General features: G+C 39.0%; 2 protein-coding genes across 2 annotated transcripts; both read left to right on the forward strand.

Moving 5' to 3' along the window:
* The first annotated feature begins 15,081 nt into the window (after positions 1–15,081).
* On the forward strand, positions 15,082–16,888 carry LOC141685244 (uncharacterized). The gene is made up of 4 exons (XM_074490357.1): positions 15,082–15,514; positions 15,674–15,914; positions 16,021–16,254; positions 16,372–16,888. Exons 1-4 carry the CDS (start codon positions 15,082–15,084, stop codon positions 16,886–16,888), a joined length of 1,425 nt encoding a protein of 474 aa, XP_074346458.1.
* Positions 16,889–21,276: 4,388 nt separating this feature from the next.
* Positions 21,277–22,130, forward strand: LOC141685245 (uncharacterized). The gene is made up of 2 exons (XM_074490358.1): positions 21,277–21,736; positions 21,859–22,130. The coding sequence occupies exons 1-2, from the start codon at positions 21,277–21,279 to the stop codon at positions 22,128–22,130; spliced, it is 732 nt and encodes a 243-aa protein (XP_074346459.1).
* The last annotated feature ends 990 nt before the right edge of the window (positions 22,131–23,120 follow it).

Consider the following 23,120-nt stretch of genomic DNA (forward strand, 5'->3'; position numbering starts at 1 on the left):
TTCAGTTTTGTGCCCATGAGTTTCATGATAGTCGCATTGTCTGTTGTAAGGCCTGCTCTCTGGGGAGTCTGTATGGGCTTCGGTGGGTAATATAATGGCTTTCCCTTGATCTCCTTTAGTATCTTTTCCCGGGTCCTGTTCAGTGGTGTCCAGTCTAGCTCTTTCCTAGGCTCTCTGGCTTTCTTAGGTGGACCAGTGTCGCTTTTAGATTCTGTCTTAGGACCCAGTCTTTAAAATATTGGAGTGTTTTGCACCACATTGGTCTGCTGGGCTTGTTGGCTTTGCTTGAACTTCTTTTCCTGATGGTAACCCTCTTTCGATCGGTCATCATGGGTTTTGTTCCTGGATCCTCCATTCCGGGTCATCCTCATTGCTTGAAGGATGTTTGTTTCCTTTATGAATCCGGCTGCCATAAAGTAGGAAGTAGCTAGGCTTTGTGGCTCTTTGTTTATCAGCTCTACAATGTACCTCTCGTTGTGTTCCGGATCCAGGTTCCTTCGAAATATGCTCAGAGCCTCCCGCTCATCAAGATTCGAGACTTTGTTGATTGCTTCCTGGAATCTCCGCATATAGGTTGAGAGTGATTCGTTGTCGTATTGGCCGATTTTTTCTAGGTGACACATGTGCATTTTTATGTGTCTTATTGGCTCTGAATCTTCTAAGGAAGGTTCCCCTGAACTCTTTCCGGGAGTGGATGCTTCGTGAGGGGATCCTGCTGAACCATCTTTGAGCCCCCCTTTGAGGATCGAGGCGAAGAACCTGGACTTTGTTAAGTCGTTGTAGTAATATTTTTGGGCTATTTGTTCGAAATAATTTAGGTGCTCTTCCGGATCCCCCTGCCCATCAAAAGAATCAAAGTTTTAATGTTTGAGATTTTTCTGTCGAGGGATGGCTTCTAGGGAGTGACTGAAGGGTGTTAGAGTCTCCCCAACTTCCAATCTAGAATCTTTTTCCATCTTTCATTGAAGCTCATAAATCATATCTTTCAGATCCTTCTGGTCCTCCTCATCATCATCAGAAATGACCTTGGGGGTGGGCTCCCTCTGGGCCCTTTTGCCTTTGGTCTTAGCTAGGAGCCTCTCCTCTTCCTGCTACATTCTTTTCTCAATCTTGAGCTCAAGCTTTGCTTCTTCTTCTCTTCTTATTTGTTCCCTCATCTCTTCCAACTTTTTCTTCCTGGTTGCTTCTGTCTCCTTCTTACTAGGCTCTTTTTTATTCTTTTTTGCCTTAGCTCCGATTCGGTCGAAGACAGATCTCCTAGATTGTTGAGAATCCCCAGACTCTTCTTGATCATCCTCTTGCTCATATTCTATTTGAGCCCGGGCTTGTTCATCTCTGTAGAGCCTGATTGCTTCAGCCAGTTCATGGCTTGTTAAGTTGGCCATATGCTCCTCTGCCACTGGAACATTACTATACTTATAATGATTGAGCTCGATGACGTTTCTGGCATCCTGGGGTGTTACTATTCTTTCTAGGACCGGGGTATGCTGTGTCAATGGTTGCTCCTGGAGGGTCTCTCGATCTCCCCCAGGTTCTTGAGCCTGATAGTGGTCTTGATCCTGGACCTGGGTACTGGCGGAGGGCCTACCAACCGTACTCTTTCCTGCTCTTGCCATTACCACAAGTGTACAAACAAGTGACCAATATTTGAGGCTAAAAATGTGGATCTAAGATTGCTTCTTTTTGAAGATAACAAAAAATTTTCAGAATAACACTAAACAAACTTTCCGGGTTTTGCTAACAATATTACCGCATAAGAACAACAGGCTCTAGAACACAAAGACAGTATGCAAACTAAAGTAGATCTGGGTTTTAAAACTATCAAAACTATCAAACCTCAAACAATCAAAACTAACAAACGAGAACGGGCTCACTCAAACGTGGTCTAACGTAATGAGCTCAAACAAACGTGGTTTAAATGAACACCATTCATATTCGAGAGAGGATATGGTTTCTTGTGTTCTTACATGTTTAAGATGTCGACTCTCTTAAGAGTTTGCTGATGAAGGTGAATCTAGGGGCCGAGACCCAAGGATGGAGCGCCCCTCCTTCTAGCGCCAAATGATAACTCCGGTAAGCGGGGCGGCTCCTTCCGACGCCGAGCTTGCACCTTTCTTTTGAGAGTGGGGTGTTGCTGATATTGGGTATCTGCAAAATAACACCGGAGGGCGGGTTTTGTCCCGCGCTGTCTCCGGTGTAAGAATAAGAGTCTGGTTGGGGAAGATGAAGATAGAGAGGATAAGGGTGGCTGTGTAGGACCCTAGCTAGGAGATGAGGCAGGTCATGGGTTGGATCCTGGCTGGGAGATGACCTAGGTCCTGGGTTGGACCTGAGTCTGGGTCTCTTTACTTGATTGTACTGGGTGAATGGGGTCTTGGTCCATCAATTGAACGTGCTTTTCCCTAAATCCAGGTTGAGTTCTAGCCAGGTTGCTTATATCCTTTTGATCTTGGCACCGGGAAGAACGATAAGATCAATTGGGCAATAAAGGACAAGCAAGAGTTTATTGGCATTGTTGAAACAGTGTATCGTGAAGTAAGAAAAGGTCATGGATTGCTCATTGCAACGAGAGATTTTTTTGTATAACTACTAATAACAGGCCTTTTGAAATATGCATAATTTTAATGATCGATATATGTTTTGTGAAAAATATGATAATTATGACCGCCCAGCTATTATTGTCACGGTGAAATTTGTTCCCTCTTGAATCACTCTCTGTTGATATGTTTAGTATACCATTATTTGTATATGATCAATTTAGTAGTTTTCTAAGATTTTGCCGTTATGGGCTTTCGGCAATATGGATTGATACTTTAGGTTTAGGGTATATGTTGTGTTCAAGGCCTGATCATGTTCCCAGTATTCTCCTATGCACCTTTATTGCTGCTCTTAAATGGTTTATGCCTCTCTAGTGGTTTGTTTCTTTGTGATGATCAATTTAAAACTTTTATATACTCAGGCATCTAAGTCCACCAGGCTACATTGCCATGGGTGCAAGGTTTTTAACTGATTTTAAGTATAAGGAGTGTTAATGTACTGATCTATCTAGTTTTGTTACCTTAAACACTCTCTCAGATATTGCAGCAGTGTTCAGAGTTTTAAATTCCCTGCATGTAAGTGATTCTAATGTTTTTGTACATAGATTTTGAATGAATGTTGAGCTATAGGGTAACATTGCTTATGTGATCATCAGCGCCTGACCCTGAGAGTGGATTAACATGCGTACTCTTCCTCGATTGTTCCACAAATCCAGGAAAAGTATTATGTGGACAGAAACTTTAGTTTATTTTTAAGTTTAGATTGTTTATCAGTTATACTTTCAAGAATTATAAAGACTAGTATCTTTATTTGCATTGTGAACTTGATGGAATCTTTATTTTTATTTGCAGAGGTGGATATATTTTCATCTTTCGTTGTCACCGTTTGTCAGTTGATCTGTAAGACTCTAGGGAGTCTAGACAGTAAAAGACATGATTTCAGGCTGAAGTTTGCGTTTCTTCTCCACGGTCAAAGAAAAGAAAAAAAATCGAAAGGAAAGCGACAACATACAAGATTTATTAAAAATTTGGTAAATTCACTTTTCATATATGGTATCACAGCCACACAGGTTTGTTTTTTGTCAAAAATTGAATTCTACATTATGTAGTTGCCGCCGACAGTTTCACTGAACTACATTAGCATGAATATTGTATCATAAATTGTTCCAGTCTAATTTTTTAGCAAGTATAATATGATGAAACTTGTAAGGGCTGAATATACTCTTATCGGAGGAAACATATAGCTCTTGGTTAAAAAAGAGAGTATAAAGTTCCAAGTTTGATTACATTCTTACAACTATGTAATTATTAGTTTCTTGAAAAAAACTCAATAGATAATATATTTAGTAATTTGCTCTTAGATCCTTTCCACATCTTGTCACACTTCGATTTTATTATAAAATATTTGCATACATTTATAGCTGTAATGTGGATTTTAGAATTTCACATTTTTTATGTATTTTTTTCAGAGTAGAACATCTCATAATCACACAACAAGTAAATTAGGAAAGGAAGTCGATTATCTTCTCATGACACCGCTTCCTTCTTTTTATGCCATGCTTTTACAAGATGAAAATTAACGAGCAGTTCACAGTTCACCTGGTTTCACTTCTGGTAGTGTTGCTATGAATGTCAAGTCTCATTTCGTGAAAAAATCTTCTAATATTTCTGGTAATATTGGTAAAAAGATGTCCGCATAGGTGCCTCTATTTTGTGACTATTGTCATATGCAAGGACATACTAGGGATCGATGTTTTTGTGTGGTTGGTTATCCCTCTTGACACAGGCTTTATGCTAAACCTAAGCCTAAGCCTCGTGCTAATTCCACTAAGTCGGTGGTTGCTCAAGTTTCTCAGACTCCCTTGGATTTGACTGACACTTCAGATACTTCAAGTGTTGTTTCTTCCTCTAGTACAACAAATACTGGTCTCTCTAAAATTCAGTTTCAGCACCTTGTTCAGATGCTGCAGTCTACAATGAAGTCTGCTCCTATTGAGTCCTCATCTTACTGGCCATCTGCCAACACAGTTCACTTTGCTGGCACAGTTAGTGCACCACCATGTATATCTGCGAATTCGAAGTGGATTATAGACTCGGGAGCTACTGATCATATCACCTCCCAGTTACATTTATTGACTGATGTTGTTGAATGCAACAACTGGATTCAGCTACCTAATGGTTCAACTGTCAAGGTCACTCACATTGGTAATGTGTTGTTTCCTTCTGGATTACAACTTCAACAAGTGCTTTGTGTTCCCGGCTTTAATTACAACTTGTTGTCCATCTCCAAGTTGCTACAACACACCGATCTTACAGCTCATTTTTCTGCTACATCCTGTTATGTTCAGGATCCTCTACAACATGTCTTGGAAATTGGTAGTAATATTGATGGTCTATATATTTTCAAAGCCAATGTGAATTTTCTAGTTGCGTGCAATCAGGTGTCTATCATTTCTGTGGGCACTTGGCATGCCAGATTGGGACATGTCCATTCTTCTGTGCTTAAGCAGTTGGATATTAAATGTTCAACAGATTTTCAAGACTGTGATGTTTGCCATTTTGCAAAACAATCTAAACTCCCTTTTCCTCAGAGTTCATCTCATTCTGATGCTTGCTTTGACCTGATTCATGCAGATTTGTGGGGCCTTACTCTATCCGTACAACTGACAATTGCAATCATTTTCTTACTTTGGTTGATGATAAATCTCGCATGACTTGGGTGTTTCTATTATCTGATAAGTCCACATTTCCTACTCTACTCTTAGAGTTTTTGGCTTATATGAAGAATCAGTTTACCAAGACTGTCAAAGTATTACGTACAGATAATGGTACGAAGTTTGTAAATACAAAGTTGCTCACATCATTGACCTCTTTAGGAATTGTTCATCAGAAAAGTTGTGTGTATACACCACAACAAGATGGCCTTGTTGAGAGGAAACACCGCCATTTGTTAAACACTGCTCGTGCCTTGAGCTTTAATGCCAATCTTCCTATTCAGTTTTGGGGCGAATGCTTATTAACTGCCACCTTCCTGATAAATAGAACTCCTACTATAGTTTTGGATGGTTCTTCCCCTTATCATGTGTTATTTGGCTCTCCACCAGATTATGGCCAACTTCGTGTGCTTGGTTGTCTTTGCTATGCATCTGTTTCTCCACCTCCAACAGATAAGTTTGCCTCTCGAGCTACTAAATGCGTGTTGCTTGGATATCCTTTCGGACATAAAGGTTACAAATTACTGGATTTGCAAACTAAGAAACAATTTGTTTCTCGTAATGTTCAATTTATTGAACATGTTTTTCCTTTTCGAGAATCATTATCGGCTTCAACACTCCCACATAAACTGTTTCCTTGCTCTTTTCCTGTTGTAGATGAACCGTTGGATGCTCTTATTTCGATGTCTCCTCATTATGAAGATGCAGTGCCTCTGGATAGTATTATTCCAGATAATGTGGTGTCTTCTACGTTCGTCACAAGACTGTACCAGTGAAGTATACTGATTATACTGGTTTACCTAGTACTTTTAAGGCAAATGTTGCCTCTGTTTATGTGTCTGGTGCTCTCTGCTATGCTCAATTCTCTCCAGACTATACTCATTTTCTTGTCAATGTCATGAAAATTGTTGAGCCAACTACTTACAAGCAAGCAGTCTTACATCTTGAGTGGTGTACAACCATGGCTACGGAGTTAGCAGCTTTAGAAGCCAATGATACTTGGGACATAGTGCCCTTACCACTCAATCAAAAAGTGGTGGGTTGTAAGTGGATATACAAAGTGAAGTATCTACCTAATGGAGAGGTTGAACGTTATAAGGCTCGGTTAGTGGCCAAGGGATTTACTCAAACTGAATGTGTCGATTACTTTGAGACATTCGCTCCTGTGGAAAAATGACATCTTTTCGTGTTTTACTGGTTGTTGCTGCAGCTAAGAATTGGGTTATTGATCAATTAGATGTGACCAATGCCTTTCTTCACGGGGATTTGGTTGAAGATGTCTTTATGGCCTTACCACCTGGCTTTGTTCCTTCATCTTCTATTCAGGCTAAGTTTCCAGACCATATTCTTGTTTGTAAGCTTAACAAGTCCATTTACAGACTCAAACAGGCATCTCGTCAATGGTTTCTGAAACCTTACACTGCTTTGATTCAGTTTGGATTTGTCCAATATGTTAGTGATCATAGCCTGTTGACTTATATACATGACTCTACTATTGTCAACCTTCTTTTCTATGTTGATGACATGGTGCTGATAGGCAATGATTCTCTTATTTTGGCGAAAGTCAAAAATTTTCTTGCTTCTCATTTCAAGATTAAAGATTTGGGTAAATTACAATAAGGACGTTTAGGCTTGACTAATAAGATAAAAAGGGCTTTTTCATCAGGCAGGTTTGGAACCCTATACAAAGGCCGTTTCCTTTCAAAGTATTTTTTAGGGCTGGAAATTAATCGTACCAAGGTTGGCTTTTATCTTAATCAATACAAGTACACTATGGATCTTATTCGAGATGTAGGCTTGGCTACATGTAATTCTTCTGTTGTTTATGGAACAAAATCATCAATTGCTCATTGATGATGATTCTCCAGTGATTACTGATGTTGCACCTTATCGACGTATGGTGGGACGTCTGATCTATCTTACAATATCTCGCTCTGATATCTCCTACTCTGTGCATATTTTAGCCCAATTTATGGGTTCTCCCAAAGATATGCATTTACAAGCTGCCTTTAAACTTCTTCGATATCTTAAAGGTACTTGTGGCCAAGGCCTGCTGTTGGCATCTCAGTCTGATCTTACTTTGTGTGCCTTTTGTGATGCTGATTGGGGTAGTTGCAAATTAACTCATCGCTCTGTCACGGGTTTTTGTCATGTTGGGATCATCCTTGATATGCTGGAAGAGTAAGAAACAACCTATAATTTCTCATTCCTCCTCCGAGGCTGAATATAGGTCCATGGCAGACACCACTTGTGAAGTTGTGTGGCTTCGTTCTTTATTGCAGTCTCTCTCTGTGCCTCAGCTTCCTCCTACTCAACTCTACTGTGATAATATCTCTGCCATCTACATTGCTGCTAATCCTGTGTTTCATGAGAGGACGAAACACATTGAGACTGATTATCATCTCGTGCGAGAGAAGCTGTAGAAAGGAGTTATTTCTACTGCATACATACCCTCAACAACCAGCTGATATGCTAACTAAAGCTTTGGGTTCTGCATCTCTTCAGCATCTGCTTGGCAAGTTAGGAGTGATTTCTGCTTTATCTCCTCCTAACTTGAGGGGGGAAGTTATCACTATAAAGAGTAATGCGGTTACTCGAGTTGATCAGGGTCCATTTATAATTCTTCAGCAAGTGGTCCTAAAGGGAACAACACAAAATGTGCTGAGCTATCTATTATCTAAGAGGCTACCAATCTACAAGTAACAGCTGTCATTTATTTGGAATGGTGTAGTAGTTTGGTTAAATAGAAGTCCACTACTTCTATACTTTTGACAGGTTGCGATAGAGTGCTTTTCCAACGACTACAATTGCAACCTCCCACAACCGTTGCATTACCTTTTTTGACATATGTAATAACGGTTTTTTGTCCTTTAGCAATATTTGTGGGAGTTGCAGCATGCAAAATATTACGTAGTGGAACTTTACTCATAAAATAATATATATTATATTATACTTGACGTAGTGAAACTTTACTCATAGAATAATATATATTATATTATACTTAAAATTTTATATAATTATTTTTTTAAACCATTCTGTCAGTAAGCACCTGAAGTATAATTTAAATGGAATATTTTAATCTTTTACTTCATCCAATTTTTTCACCACACAATTTTGATCTGCTTCAGATTTTTCACAAATGTTTTCTCTAATTCTCACTAATTTTCTTTAAATTTATTCATTTCATTTATTTGAACCAATCACAAAGTCATGTGCAATTCTGCAATATGTGATTCAATAAAAAATTAAGAAGCTTTCCTCTACCACGTACATCATATATCATCATTTTCAAAATCATGCAGTTGCTTTCTGAGAGAAAAAAGCATCATGAAGCTTTCTGCTGTAGTATTTGTGCACTTGTACTTTGTTCATATTGATTTTATGTTCATATTGAAAGTAGCAACGGATACTTGATTTAATGGCTGTTAATATTATTTTGTATTAATGTGAGATTGTTATCTTCTTAACCATGGACACTTCCTAATCATGAGATGAGACATTACTTGGGAATTTTGTTGATGTAACATCAAACTTCAAATTAAGGGTTTATGATCTTCCTATATTATCAATAGGGCTCAAGCTATTCTAGAATTCTACGGGGCTGAATATAAGAAGATTGTACACGTAAGTTGGATTACAATTACTATAAATCAGACCTGTCTATCCTAAAAAGCTCAACGTAAATTTAGAATATGCTTTGGGAAAGCTTCTGTAGAATGATTGAGAGTGAACACAAGCATTAGTTAGACAAAAAACAGAGTGAGCTGGAATTTGAAAGAAATCATTATGCTATCAAGAATTTCACAACTAGTAACCTTGTTATTTCTACACTAATCCATAGCCCAGCTCTCTTTTCAGCCTTAAAACCAAAAACCAAAATTGTTATACTATTAATAATTAAATTATGCATAATTGAATATACTAATGGTTATATTATAAATGATGATACCAAATTACCAATCAACCAACCAAACTTTAAATGTGCAGGCTTTAGTAATTTATAGCTTATATCCCTCTTGAAACACGGGTTTGTTTAATATTTTAATAATTATGTTTTACAATTGATATTTGAGTTTTAAGCACTTTGCACCCCTTATGTTTGGGTATATTTTTGTTTTGGTCTCATACTTTAATTCGTTACATTTTAAACCAAATAGTTTAAAAGTCGTTGCATTTTGCACCCTTTTAATGTAGTTCGGTTAAAAGGGTTGAGAAACCGTTAAAATCAAGTTTTTTCACTTTGCACCACTCGAGGGGTGCAAACTACAAAGTCTGAAAATTCCGGGTATATATATATATATATATATATATATATATATATTTATATATATATAAAATAGCTTCAATTTTGAAAAAAAATAAAAGATAATGAACTTCGAATAAAATAAATAATTAATAAAATTCAGCTTTTATTATCCCATAGTGACTAAAGCGAAACGATTCAGACATATGGACTCTCTGTTCAGCCTGAAAAAGACGTTATTACGGAAGCTGTTATTCATATTTTAGATGTCTATCCAGATCTTAGATATCTATTCAGATTTAGGAGTTTATTTGGGTCTGTGATAGGCTTGTAGACTACGCAAGTGGCTGTATTGGAGTCAGTACGCTCACGCTTTATTTATCGAATTTTATTTAATGGATCAAACTAGGTCTAATAAATATTACATTAAACGTGTTTATAGGTTTATTTTTTGCACATTTTAACTTCAACCCTGCTCAACATGTTTACTGATAATATATATATAGTAATAATTTAAATTTAAACATATACTCTAGGCACTACTTAATTACTCTTTTAATCAATAAAATTAATAAACTGTCAAAAATACAAATTATAAAATAGCAAATATTAATAGTAAACCGTGTGTAGTACATGATTTTGGTCATCCTATTTAAAAAATAATAAGGAATAACATGATATTTAATAATAGTTAATTAATTATCATTTTAATCAAAATATTTTACTTTTAATTTTTTTTAAATTAAAACTATTTTATATAAATAAATTTGTATTTTTCCAGAATTTTCACAAAGTGAAAAGCTTATTTTTAACGATTTTTGAATAATAGGGTGTAAAATGCAACGACTTTTAACCTATTAGGTGCAAAGTGTAACAAAGTAAAATATGAAACCAAAATAAAAAAACACCCAAACGTAAGGGGTGCAAAGTGCTAAAAGCTCTTGATCTTTCTAATTTAAACTTGTTCTCATGTGGAAATTTAGATAAGAAAAATAGAGCAGGATAGTACTATTTGCTATGTTGCCCTGGTCAGATAATTAGATTGGAACTAGTTTTGTTGCCCGTGCAAGGCACATACATGCTCTAGTTAGCTATTTTTTGGAAAATGCAATTTTGTATTAGATATAGGAGTAGAAAATACAAATTGTTCATTGATCAGTTGACTTGCAAGGGGTATTTTACAACGGAGAAAATCTTCAGACAATTAAGTAGACTCGGGTAAGAGAGGGTGCAGTTGAAAGCAAGTAAGATTGAACATAAAAGTTTTAATTAGTGCCTCTAAGAAGATGATAGCCTGTAGCATCTTTTGATATTCATAGTATCAAAATAAATTATCATAGCCAATACTCTTTTAGCTGTGTTAAATTTTTAAGCGGCTATGAACTTTTGTATACCGGATTTTTCTTAAGAATAAAATGTCGGATATATAACCCAAAATTTCCCAAATGTCTGAATGATGGATCCGTAGTGTATTTCTATGAGAAATTAGAAATCAATTATTTAACCTTTATTTTGATAAGAAATCCAAGGGAGCCCTATCTATATAACTGTAGGAGGTTGTACAACATTATAAGAAAGAAAGGGATTCGCCAGAAAATATACATATTTTGACACATTGGTAGGAAGTTTTGTAGTTGGTCTGCTGCCTTGTATTAATTATATCAGGGCAATCATTTCAAGCACCTGACATAGTTTTTATTTAGTCTGGGATCTTGACTGGTACTTTTCGAACTCTAAGATTTCTTCAATCATGAACTTACCAGTCTATATAATGAATAATATGATGGTCTACGTGTGACCTAAAGGGTGTAGCGGATGTCTTCAAGTTTTTGCAGAGCCAACAGAAATGTTGGGATCCTATGTACCTGTCTGATAGCCCATACCAACACATGCCATTGCCCAGTAAAAAGATCCCAGGGCCCAACAAGAAGAGTCCAAGGTCCATTTAGCAATAACCCTGAAGGACCCCAGGACACGTGGCAATATCACTACCATTCAGGTAGGCCGGATCCTGAACCTTCCTACGGTCCAGATCATCCTGAACCTTCCTACGGTCCAGATCCAGTTGTATACCAGTTCATCATGGACGTCCACGCATCATACTGTTCAAAACCCACCTACGATCCAGATCAAAAGGTAAAAACCCCTAAACCCTAATGGAAAGCCTATAAAAGGCTGAGCAAATGGAGTATTAGGGGTTAGTTCATCTCTGATATACACACATATTTCACCCAGGGATGGTGAAATGGAAGATGTGGATGAAGAGCTCCCCATAACCCGGACTCTCTCACAACCCCTCCAACCACGAGACCAAAGACTAACCATTGAGAAAGCTGCCCACAAGTATGCAGAAACTCTAGCCAACCCATAAGGAAACATGACCCAGAGCAGATACAAGCTGCAATGAGCCTGTGGAAGGAAAAATACAATACTGAACCTGAGACCCGCTCGGGGATCAAGAAGAACGTTCTGGAGAGTCCAGGGGATCTGTCCTGGATCGAATTGCAAAGAACTTGAAGAGACCCCCATAGGATGCCTGGGATGAAATCAAAAGAGCTGTCCTTCGGGAAAGGATTCGGAAAGAAGAAGAAGCCAAAGCTAAAGAAATTATTGAGAAGAAAATCCAGGATGAAGAAGCAAAGCTGAAAAAGAAATCCCCCGAATCCATGTTTCCTCGGATTCGGAGCCTGAAAAGGAATCCAGAAAAGAACAAATGGCCCGGGCTCTTCGCGATCTTAAAAGAAAGGTAGAGGGTGACATGGAAGTTGGAGCGGCGGCGACTCCCTTCACTAGGAAACTGGAATCTACTATCAGAGAATCAGGGCTCAAACTCTTCAATTTTGACTCCTTTGATGGGTTGGCTAACGCCGAAGAGCATCTGAACTACTTTGAACAAATCTCCAACATTTATGATAATAACGACCTCAGAAGGTGCCGTTTCTTTGCCTCGACACTGAAAGGCGGGGCTCAAAAATGGTTCAGCCGAATTCCGTCTCGGAATGTAGACTCATGGAAAGATTTCCGTGAAGTATTCTTAAAAAGGTTCAGGGCTAACCGAATGAACGAGCTGCATACGTGCCACCTAGAGACAATCCAACAGAGGAGTAAAGAGCTTCCCCAAATTCATTAAAAGATTTCAGGAAATAGTCAACCAACTATCCAACTTAGCAGAAAAGGAGGCTGTTAAGATCTTTCGAAGGAACCTGCATCCAATATCCTGCGAAGGATATGTGAAAGACCTGATTCACAGAGAACTCCAAAGCTTAGCATATGCCTATATCTTGGCATCGAAGTTCATAAAGGAAAATGATTTTCTCAAGTCAATGAAGATGAACAGGAGAATCCATGATGATGACGAGTCCCCGGAGCATCGCTCGTCATCCCGTAAAAATAAAAGATTCAAACTGGACAGACAAGCAAACTACATCCAACAATCTCAGGGGACCCCACCCCGGGAAAGCTACTCCGAGTCCAGAAAGAATGAAAGGAAACCCAAGGCTAAGAAAGAACCAAAACCAGATCCAGAGTAGACACCCCTCAATAGGCCCGGGCTGACATCCTGCGCGAAGTTAAAGGTAAGCCCTTTTACTATCCGCCGAAACCTTTGATTGTGCCTCTTGAAAATAGGGCCCGGGACAAACATTGTGGGTATCATGAAGACCATGGAAATACCACCGAAAATTGTTTTTCTCTGAAGATGTTCATCGAAGATCAGATCAAAAAGGGAACATGAACCAATATCTTCAAAGAAGGTTAAACAAAAAGGAGACGACCCCGGGAAACGACAAAAATATGGTCAATGTTTTCTTTGGCGGTACGGCTTCTCCACCCCGGAGCCCGGATCTAGATAATGACGTGATGATGATTCAGCCTTTGGAGGATGAGCCGATATATTTCTCCTACTCGGATTTCGAAGGACTCAATCCAGACCACAACCAGGTCTTGGTGGTAACTCTTGATGTTGCGGATAATGAGGTAAAGAGAATCTTAATTGATAATGGTTCTTCTGCCAATATAGTATTCGAAGATACCCTCAGCAGGATGGAGCTCGACCACCTGCGTATGGAGCTCTGCCTTGAAAATCCCTTTTATGGATTCAGAAACACAATGATTCCAATCTGGGGTGTCATCTATCTTCCCATAATCTTTGGAACCGCACCCCAGCAGGTCTCTCATATAATGAAGTTCTATCTGATAAATGCAACATCATCATACAACATGATCCTCGGCAGGCCCATGATCACCAAGCTCCGGGCCATCCCTTCAACAATGGGTTAAATATCGATATGGTCACTTAACTCAAGCCCATGTATCAAAAAACACACTCTAGTTATCGGGGCCTCACTTGTATCACTCTAGTTGACGATAATGCAAGGGCCGTTAGTCAGAGCCGTTGACCTGACGGGAATCGTTTAAATTTTAACGGAACGCACATCAATTCAGACGTGGCGCCATGTGGCATATTAGTGGCGTACAACTAAGCTGAATTAAATTATAACAAGGGTAAAATATAAAAAAACGGTTTAATAAATTCATATCGGGGCATCTAGAGCAAATTAGGGTTCTAGAGGCGATTTGGGCGAAAAAACCCTAAAAGGCGAAATCGTTCAACTGATTGGGAGATTCTGCATACATTGTGAAGAGTGCTTTTGTTTGTCTTCAATTAGAGGTATATTCGAAAAACCCACCTATTATTGAGAAGAAAAAATGTCGATTTTGTGTGTATGTATGTTGATATGTTTAGATTAATGTAATTTATGCTTTTTGTATGTATTTACAGCATGCCTACTACTGTGTACCTTCACCATCACGGTGATTTTACACCACCTCCTAATATTAAGTATGTTGGTGGAAGAACAGAGGTTATAAAAGTTTTTGATTGTGATACTATGTCATTTCGTGATCTTGAAGAATTTGCTGAAAAATATTCATATGATGTTAATGCTTTGGTCTATTTCAAGTGTGATGGTCTTCATTTTAAGAATGGTACTATGTTGTTTTATGATGATAAATCTGTTCTTGATTTGATAGAAATACATAAGCCTTATGGTAGAATAGACTTGTATGTAGATCATTTTGAGCTTGATGAACTAATTGATGTACCAAACACTCCAATACAAAATCCAAGGAAGACTGGCCCCCCTGTAGATAAAATGTTGGAAATTGAAACAGTTAGGGAAAATAATCAGAGTGAGCCAGATAATGAGAGTGATGGTGTCTACTTGAGTGATGATTCAGAGGACCCTGATGATCCAGACTTTAAAAACATGAGTGACAGTGAAGATTCTGAAGAAGAGAGCTTAGTTCCTGATGATTGTGTGAGTGATGAGGAAGAACAAGTTATAAAGAAAAATGATAAGAAATTTAAGGATAATATGTATAATGCTATGAATATACCCACCAAGTTCCCTAGTGAGGAGTCTGAGTTTGATTCTCAAATTATGAGGTCCCTCTCTTCTTCAAGTGAGGATGAGAATGCTAAGATTGGTTATGTAGGTCCACCTAATCCAAAAAGAAGGAAAAAGTTGAGAAGCAAGAGAAGTATTGGTGGTGTTCCAAGATGGGAGGTTGGTCAAAATTTGTTAACATGACAGAGTTTAGGGACCAAGTGAGAACATATGGAGTTAGTGAAAGAAGAGCTGTGCAGTTTATAACTAATGATGCACGTAGGTGTCAAGTAAGTTGTGAGGCTAAGTGCCCCTTCTACATATGGTGTAGCAGGGACAAGGATGGTCATGCTTGCACAATTAAAACACTGGTGGACACACACTTGTGCACTAAGCCATACAATAACAAAATGGCAAATGTTCAGTACTTAGTGGAGGTATTTGGGGAAAGAATTAGGAAAAATTCACAATGGAGTTGTAAGAAGATGGAAGAAACTATCAAGAATGAATTGGAGATTGAGGTCCCTAGAATTAAGATTCTCAGGTTAAGGAAAGTTGCACTTGAAGGAGTTGCAGAGAGTCTTAAGCAGCATTACTCTAGGGTTAGGGACTTTGGCCATGAGGTTTTGCTAAGTAACCCCAAAAACACTGTGAAGATTTTAACTACAAGGCTTAATCCAGATGACCCTGTCAAATTTAAGAGAATATATGTGTGTTATTTTGCATTGAAGGCTGGATAGAAGTAAGGGTGTAGACCAGTTATTGGTTTAGATGGTTGTTTTCTTAAAACAGTCACTGGTGGGCAGCTACTAGCAGCTGTGGGGAGAGATGGGAACAATCAAATGTTCCCAATATGTTATGCTGTTGTAGAATCAGAAAATACAGATTCATGGAGATGGTTCATTGATTTGATGAGTGATAACTTAGAGTTGAATGAGGGCAGGGGCTTGAATATTATCAGTGACCAGCAAAAAGGGCTTGAAAATGCTGTGAAGAAGCTTCTACCTAGGGGAGAACACAGATTTTGCACAAGGCATCTGTGTTCCAATTTCACAAAAAGGTAAAACTCACCATTTTTTTATTTTTATTTTTCTACTTTGTGATATTTTGTATAACTAACCATTTGATATTTTGTGCAGGTTCCCTAGCTCTTTGTTGAAGAGGATTTTTTGGAATATTGCTTGGGCTACACACAAGGTGGCATATACCAGATCAATGAAAGAATTGGAGAAGCACTCAAAGGCTGCTTATGCACATTTATCTAAACTGGATCCCAAACAGTGGTGTAAGCCATTTTTTTCCACTCATTCCTTGGTTGATAACACAGATAACAATATGTCAAAGAGTTTTAATTCATGGATAATCAATGAAAGGTAAATTGAAATTTAATATGTATTTCATGCATTCTATTTTGTATTTTACCATCTGTTTCATGCATTTTATTATGTATTTCATGCATTCTATAATGTATTTTATAATGTATAATATAGGTTTATGCCATTGTTAACTATGTTACAAGAAATACACTACAAGTTGATGACAAGAATGAGGCAAAAAAGGGATGACATGATGAAATCTGACCTTCATATTTGTCCTAAAATTAAAAAATATTTGGACATCTTGATCACCGACTCAAGGAAGTGGTCTGCTGCATGGGATGGACATAAAAAGTTTCAAGTTAAGTTAGGCACAAGATCAGTGACAGTGGACCTGGATGCAAGAAGCTGTGATTGTAGGATGTTTGACTTAACTGGCATTCCTTGCCATCATGCCATTACATCAATTCATTCAAGGAGGCACCAACCTGTTGACTATGTTTCAGAGTACTATAAGAGGGAAAAATACTTGACAACATATCAGTACTCACTTGAAGCTATGAAGGGGGAGGAATACTGGGACTTTCATGCTACTGAGGAGTTGTTGCCTCCAGACATACCTAAAAAGCTTAGAGGAAGGCCTAAGAAGTTGAGAAGGAGAGAGGCATGGGAAGGAGGGTCAAGGAGTTAAGCAACACCATCTCAAGGTGTCATCTTACAAAGGTATTCCAACAAAAGGGTGATGCATTGCAGCAACTGCAGACAAGAAGGCCATAGAGTATCAAAATGCCCAGGGAAAGATGAAGCTAAGGACACAGCTGGAAACAATGAAACTGCAGAAAATGAAAAGCAAAAATCTGCCAGTAAAAGGAAGCCCACAAACACTACTCCAAAAAAGAAAGCAGCCAAGGAACTAAAAAGACAGAAACTCACTGTGAGAAGGCCAGTGAAAGGGATTAAAATCAATGAACCACAAACACAATCTTCACAAACTGGGAAGAGCAAGGTCAAGGAAGCATCTTATACTGGTAAAGGCAAGACACTAGCACCAGAATCTGAATCAGAAAATGAATCAGATCACAGTGAGCATGAGGTGTGGAGACTATTTGCAGATGATTATTTTGGGCATGAAGATGAACAAGGAAAACCATTGGTAGAGGAGAAAGATATAGATGAACCATTGGTAGCAGATGAACTAAAAGATGATGAGCCATTAGCATTTTTCAAAAAAGTTCCAAGGAAGAAAATGCCATTGGTGAAGGGTCAAAATGCAGATGAATGGAAGCAAAGTGGCAAAGACTATGTAGATTTTAGTGACAAACTAAGGGGGACTGTAGGAACTAAGGCTATTTTCATGCCTATACCAGGCCTAATTCCTTTCAATCCTCCAAGGGGCACACCACCAGTATCAACTCCCCCAGTCATACCTGGAACCAGCAACAACTCAGCCAGAAATGCACAACAAAGCAGTAGCAGCACTAGAAGGATGATGGGGAATCCTCCACCTCAGCAAAACCCTCCACCACCACCTCCTCCCAGCAACATGTATGGACTCAGATTGAGTACTGAGCTCAAAAGGTTGATTGGATTCAAGAACACTCCAAAAGATCCAATTAACCTAGCAGACTGACTTATCTATCTAATGATTATGAAGGATCTATTTCCAGACTTCTAAATATGTAATGTTAAGTTCCTCTCCAAGACTTATGTATTTTGTTTTTTGGTATTATAAGACTTATCTATTTACCATCTGATTGTAAGACAGGGTATCACTTTTGCTATTTGGTATTGATGGTTAAATGCAGTTGAATGAATTTGTTTCCATAACCATTAATTTTTTAGTAAACATTATACTTTGGTTATTTACGCAAAGACCAAAATTAGGTCTACATGACATTTTCATTCATTGCAAAATATACCATACATTGACTGTTACCAGCCACTACTAAATACCATTCACTACTACTACCTACCATGGCACATCAACAATTACTACACTACAACTATATCAGCATTAACAAAAATGCAACCCCTATCACAGCTAAGACAATGCAGATCTTCAATTGTTTTTTTAGGTTTGATTTGTCAGCCTCCAACTGAATTCTTGCATCAACTAACAGCCTCATTTCCTCCTTCAAAATCTTTCTTTTTTTAACACTTTCTGCTAGATCATCTTCAACAAGTTTCAACTTCTCCTCTAGATAGATTCTCCTGTGATTTAAGTGAGTAATCATTTTCATTGCCCGGGGACAAAAATCCTCTTCAAACCACTGAAAGAAATGGCATCCTTCTCCTGCATACATTTACAAAAAATAAATTGCTTTTTACAATTACATAAATCTTAAGTTAAAAAAAATAAACAATTACCTTAGGAATTGCACAAGTGTAAAAATGCCTTCCAGGATTTTTTAAGGTCCATGATACACAGATTCTAGCTCGTCTCCCACATAAACACATTTGGTGCTCTTCCTTTTTTACCGAAGATGAACTATCGCTGCTTCTACCCATGGGGCTTTTGATTGTCGACATGTTACCTTCAATTTTGTGCAATGAATTAAACTGATATATGGTGGACTTAAATTTCTACTAATTTAAGTTGATAAACCCTAATTTATACATGCATACAGAGGTTGTATATCTTATATAGCCGTTATACAGAGGTTACATATCCACGTAGCAAAAATCGGACCGTTATGTCCACTCTGTCCAACTACTCACTGCCACGTCATATCCCCGTCAGGTCAACGGCTCTGACTAACGGCCCTTGCATTATCGTCAACTATAGTGATGCAAGTGAGGCCCCGATAACTAGAGTGTGTTTTTTGATACATGGGCTTCAGTTAAGTGACCATATCGATATTTAACCCCTTCAACAATTCACTTAAAACTCAAATTCCCTACCCCAGGTGGAATAGGAGAACTGAAGGGAGACAAAGAAATGGCAGGAAGATGCTATGGCCAAGCTTTGATCATGGCAGAAACTGAACCAGAAAATAGAAAAAAGATAGTATCCCTCCCCAAGGGACAAAGCAGAAAGAAGCATCGCGAATATCTCAGTAAGAGGCCCAGATTAGATGTGAACATGATCAAAGATTCGGGGTACAATATAACCAACGATGACGCCCGGATTCAGAAATGTGTGGAAACCAAAGAAAAGACAAAGGTCGAACCTGCCCAATAGACAATATAAGTCGAATTGGAGCCCGAGAACTCCACCCGGAAGATCAAAATTGGCAAAGGCCTGGAAGCCACCTTTCAGAAAGAACTTATAAATTTATTGAAAGAATATGCTGATGTATTCGCCTGGTCCCCAGAGGATATGCCATGGATTGATGAGTCTATTGCAATGCACAGTCTAGACGTGGATCCAAAATAAAGACCCATCAAGTAGAAGCGAATAAATTTCTCCCTGGAAAGACATCAAGCAAATAATTAGGAAGTTAAAAAATTGTTGAAGGCAGATGTCATTTGTGAAATTAAGTAGCCGGATTGGCTAGAAAACGTTGTCCTAGTCCAGAAACTCAACGGGAAGTGGAAAATGTGTGTGGACTACACGAGTCTCAATTCAGCGTGCCCTAAAGACTCCTACCCGCTACCCAATATTGATCAATTAATAAATACAACCTCGGGCCATGTCATGCTAAGCTTCATGGACACTTTTTACAGATACAACCAAGTCAAAATGATCCGGCAGATATTCCAAAAATGGCATTCATCAAACAACGGGATGTATACGCCTTCCTCATGATGCCCTTCGTCCTAATCAATGTCGGAGCGACCTAACAAAAAATGATGAACACCATCTTCAAGAGTCATCTGGACAGGAACATGGAATCATATGTTGATGACATGATATCCAAATTAATAACAGTCCCGGACCACATCAAAGACCTCAAGGAATGTTTCGACAACTTAAGAAAGTACAACATGAAGCTGAACCCGGAGAAATGTGCTTTCAGAGTCCCATATGGGAAGTTTCTTGGTTTTTTGGTTAGTGAATAGAGAATCGAAGCCAACCCGGAGAAAATTAAATCTATAATGGAAATGGCGATTCCACGGAATCAGAAAGACATTCAGAAATTGGCAGGATGCTTGGCAGCCCTTCGCAGATTTATTCCAAAACTAGCAGAAATATGCCTGCCTTTCTTTGAGTTAATAAAAGGAGCCCAGAACAAAAAACTAATCGATTGGACTGTGGAATGCCACACAGCCTTCGAAGAAGTCAAACAACACCTGATGAATCCGCCTATACTCTCAAAAACTATGCCCGGGGAGCCTCTATATCTCTACATCAAAGCCGGGGCAAGAGCAGTCTCTTCAGCTCTCATACGGGAAGAAGGTGGGACACAGAGCCCGGTCTACTATGTAAGCCAGGTCCTCAAGGACGCCGAAACCCGGTACCCAAACTTAGAAAAAATTTCCTTAGCTCTTGTGCACTCAAGCAGGAAGCTGGGGTAATATTTCCAAGGCCGGAAAATCAAGGTGATTACTGAACAACCACTCCGAAAAATCATTCACAAGCCAGATGCATCCAGAAGACTGGTTAATTGGGCGATTGAACTAAGCCAATTCAACATCAAGTTTTTTCCGAGAACAGCCGTTAAAGCTTAAGCTTTGGCCGAATTTGTCATGGAATGTACTTTCCCTGAAGCCCCAGACGTACCGGCACGCTAAACTGGGGGCGAGAAAGAAACCGAAGACAAAAATGAATGGACATTACATGTCGATGGCTCGGCAACAGCTGAAAGGTCCGGAGCAAGATTAATCTTTTCCGGCCCGGATGGCTTTACAATTCAACAAGCTATAACCTTCGCTTTCAAAGCAACAAACAATCAAGCTGAATATAAAGCACTTCTCTCCGGACTCATGTTAGCTAAATCCCTTGGGATAACAAGTTTGGTCATCTATTGCGATTCCCAGATTGTGGTCAAACAAATAAATGGAGAATATATTGCAAAAGATCATAAACTGGCTCAATATGAAGCAATGGTGCGAAGTATCCTGGAAACCATCCCGGGTACCACCATCCTGCAGATAAATAGATAAGATAACTCCAAGGCAGATGAGCAATCCAAGCTCATGCAGAACACTTTAGACCTGAGCAGTTCGGTCTATTTCGAAGAGCTCGGAGCACCCAACACCCACCGTGCCGAAGTCTTATGCATCGGCAGCACAGATAACTGGATGAATCCCTATATAGCCTACTTGAAAGATGGGACCCTGCCCGAAGATCAGAGTAAGGCACGCTACCTCAAACATGAAGATGCTCATTTCTTCCTTGAAGATAATCAACTATATAGGCGAACCTTCTCTGCGCCGACTCTCAAATGTGTTAATCCGGAGGAGGCAGATTATTATCTCCGAGAGGTTCATGAAGGAATTTGCGGAGATCGCTTAGCTGCCAAATCCCTGTCCTACAAAGTCATTAGGCAAGGATACTATTGGCCAACTATTCACACAGATGCGGTGGCATACGTAAAGAAGTGCAGCAAATGCCAAAAGTTCAACAATGTGCCAAAACAAAGTCCAAGCCTTCTAGGTCAGTGCTATCCTCGATCCCCTTTGCCTTTTGGGGAATCGACATCATGGGTCCTTTTCCCCGAGCTAAAGGAGATCTATGTTACGTGCTAGTTACGATTGACAACACGACTAAATGGGCAGAGGCTAAGGCCATGAGAACCATCAACCAGCATGACTACATCAAATTCATGGATTCAATCGTGATGAGATTCGGGATATCGATGGTTATGATCTCGGATAACGGGCCACAGTTTGTTGGATCAGACTTCAAAGCATACCTAAAAGAGCTCGAAATCAAGCATAAAAGACCATCCGTGGCCCATCCCCAGGGAAATGGACAAGTAGAGGTCACCAAAGGACCATACTCCGGGGTCTGGAGAAAATATTGGAGGAGTCCAAGAAGAACTGGCTAGATGAGCTATCGAAAGTCTTGTGTCTTATAGAACCACCCCGAGGACAGGAACCGGGGAAACTCCTTTAAAACATGCCTATGGCACCGAGGCCCATATACCAGTAGAAACCGGATCCCCCTCCCACAGAGTTTTCAATTTTGATGAAGTCTCAAATATTGAAGGCCTCAAAACCAATCTGGACCTCTTGGATGAAGTAAGAGACCGCGCTGTGGAAAAGATTGAAAGCTACAAGGAAAAGACAAAACTCTAATTTACAAAGAAAGCTAAAATAAAGGAATATGAAGTAGGAGATCGGGTACTCCGGGATACCGAAGCTTCGGACCCAACGAATCAAGGCAAACTACAACCAAACTGGGAGGGGCCCTACAAGGTTAAGGAGGTGATACGACCTGGGACACACAAGCTAAGCTATCTCAATGATAATAAGGTCCCGAACACCTGGCACGGGGCTCGGCTAAGGAAATACTACCAGTAGTTAAAAGGTGCATATTCCGGGATCATCCATATGTCTGAACTAAGATATCTTCATTTAAATTCTGCTCCTATTCACCCTTTAATGTAATCTCCACTCTATTTCCAGTTGAATGAGAAGCTTATTTTTAGAATTCAATTTTATTATCCAGTTTGTTTAATTTCACATGCACACCCAAATGCTTGAATTATATCAATTCGATACCTAGAAAATTCCCTAAATTAAAGATTTACCCCTCCCCGGGGTCAAATAAGATATAGCCCATGTGTACTTAGAAATATTTTATAAAATTAAAAATTTACCCCTCCCCGGGGTCAAATAAGACACAGCCCATGTGTACTTAGAAATATTTCATAAAATTAAAAATTTACCCCTACCAGGGATCACAAGACACAACCCATGTGTACTTAGAAATATTTCATAAAATTAAAGATTTACCCCTCCCCGGGGTCAAATAACACAACCCATGCGTACTTAGAAAACTTCTACAAAATACAAGATTTACCCCCATCCGGGGT

Source organism: Apium graveolens, chromosome 9 (assembly GCF_009905375.1).
Source record: "Apium graveolens cultivar Ventura chromosome 9, ASM990537v1, whole genome shotgun sequence".
NCBI classification, from domain to species: Eukaryota; Viridiplantae; Streptophyta; class Magnoliopsida; order Apiales; family Apiaceae; genus Apium; species Apium graveolens.

Bases quoted from the DNA above. Each gene is read 5' to 3' on its own strand.
- LOC141685244 (XM_074490357.1), top strand. From the start codon at position 15,082: ATGACAGAGTTTAGGGACCAAGTGAGAACATATGGAGTTAGTGAAAGA. The intron at 15,915-16,020 runs GCATCTGTGTTC...TATTTTGTGCAG, and splicing joins GAACACAGATTTTGCACAAG to GTTCCCTAGCTCTTTGTTGA. The intron at 16,255-16,371 runs GTAAATTGAAAT...TGTATAATATAG, and splicing joins TCATGGATAATCAATGAAAG to GTTTATGCCATTGTTAACTA.
- LOC141685245 (XM_074490358.1), top strand. From the start codon at position 21,277: ATGCAGAACACTTTAGACCTGAGCAGTTCGGTCTATTTCGAAGAGCTC. The intron at 21,737-21,858 runs GTCAGTGCTATC...CTAAATGGGCAG, and splicing joins ACAAAGTCCAAGCCTTCTAG to AGGCTAAGGCCATGAGAACC.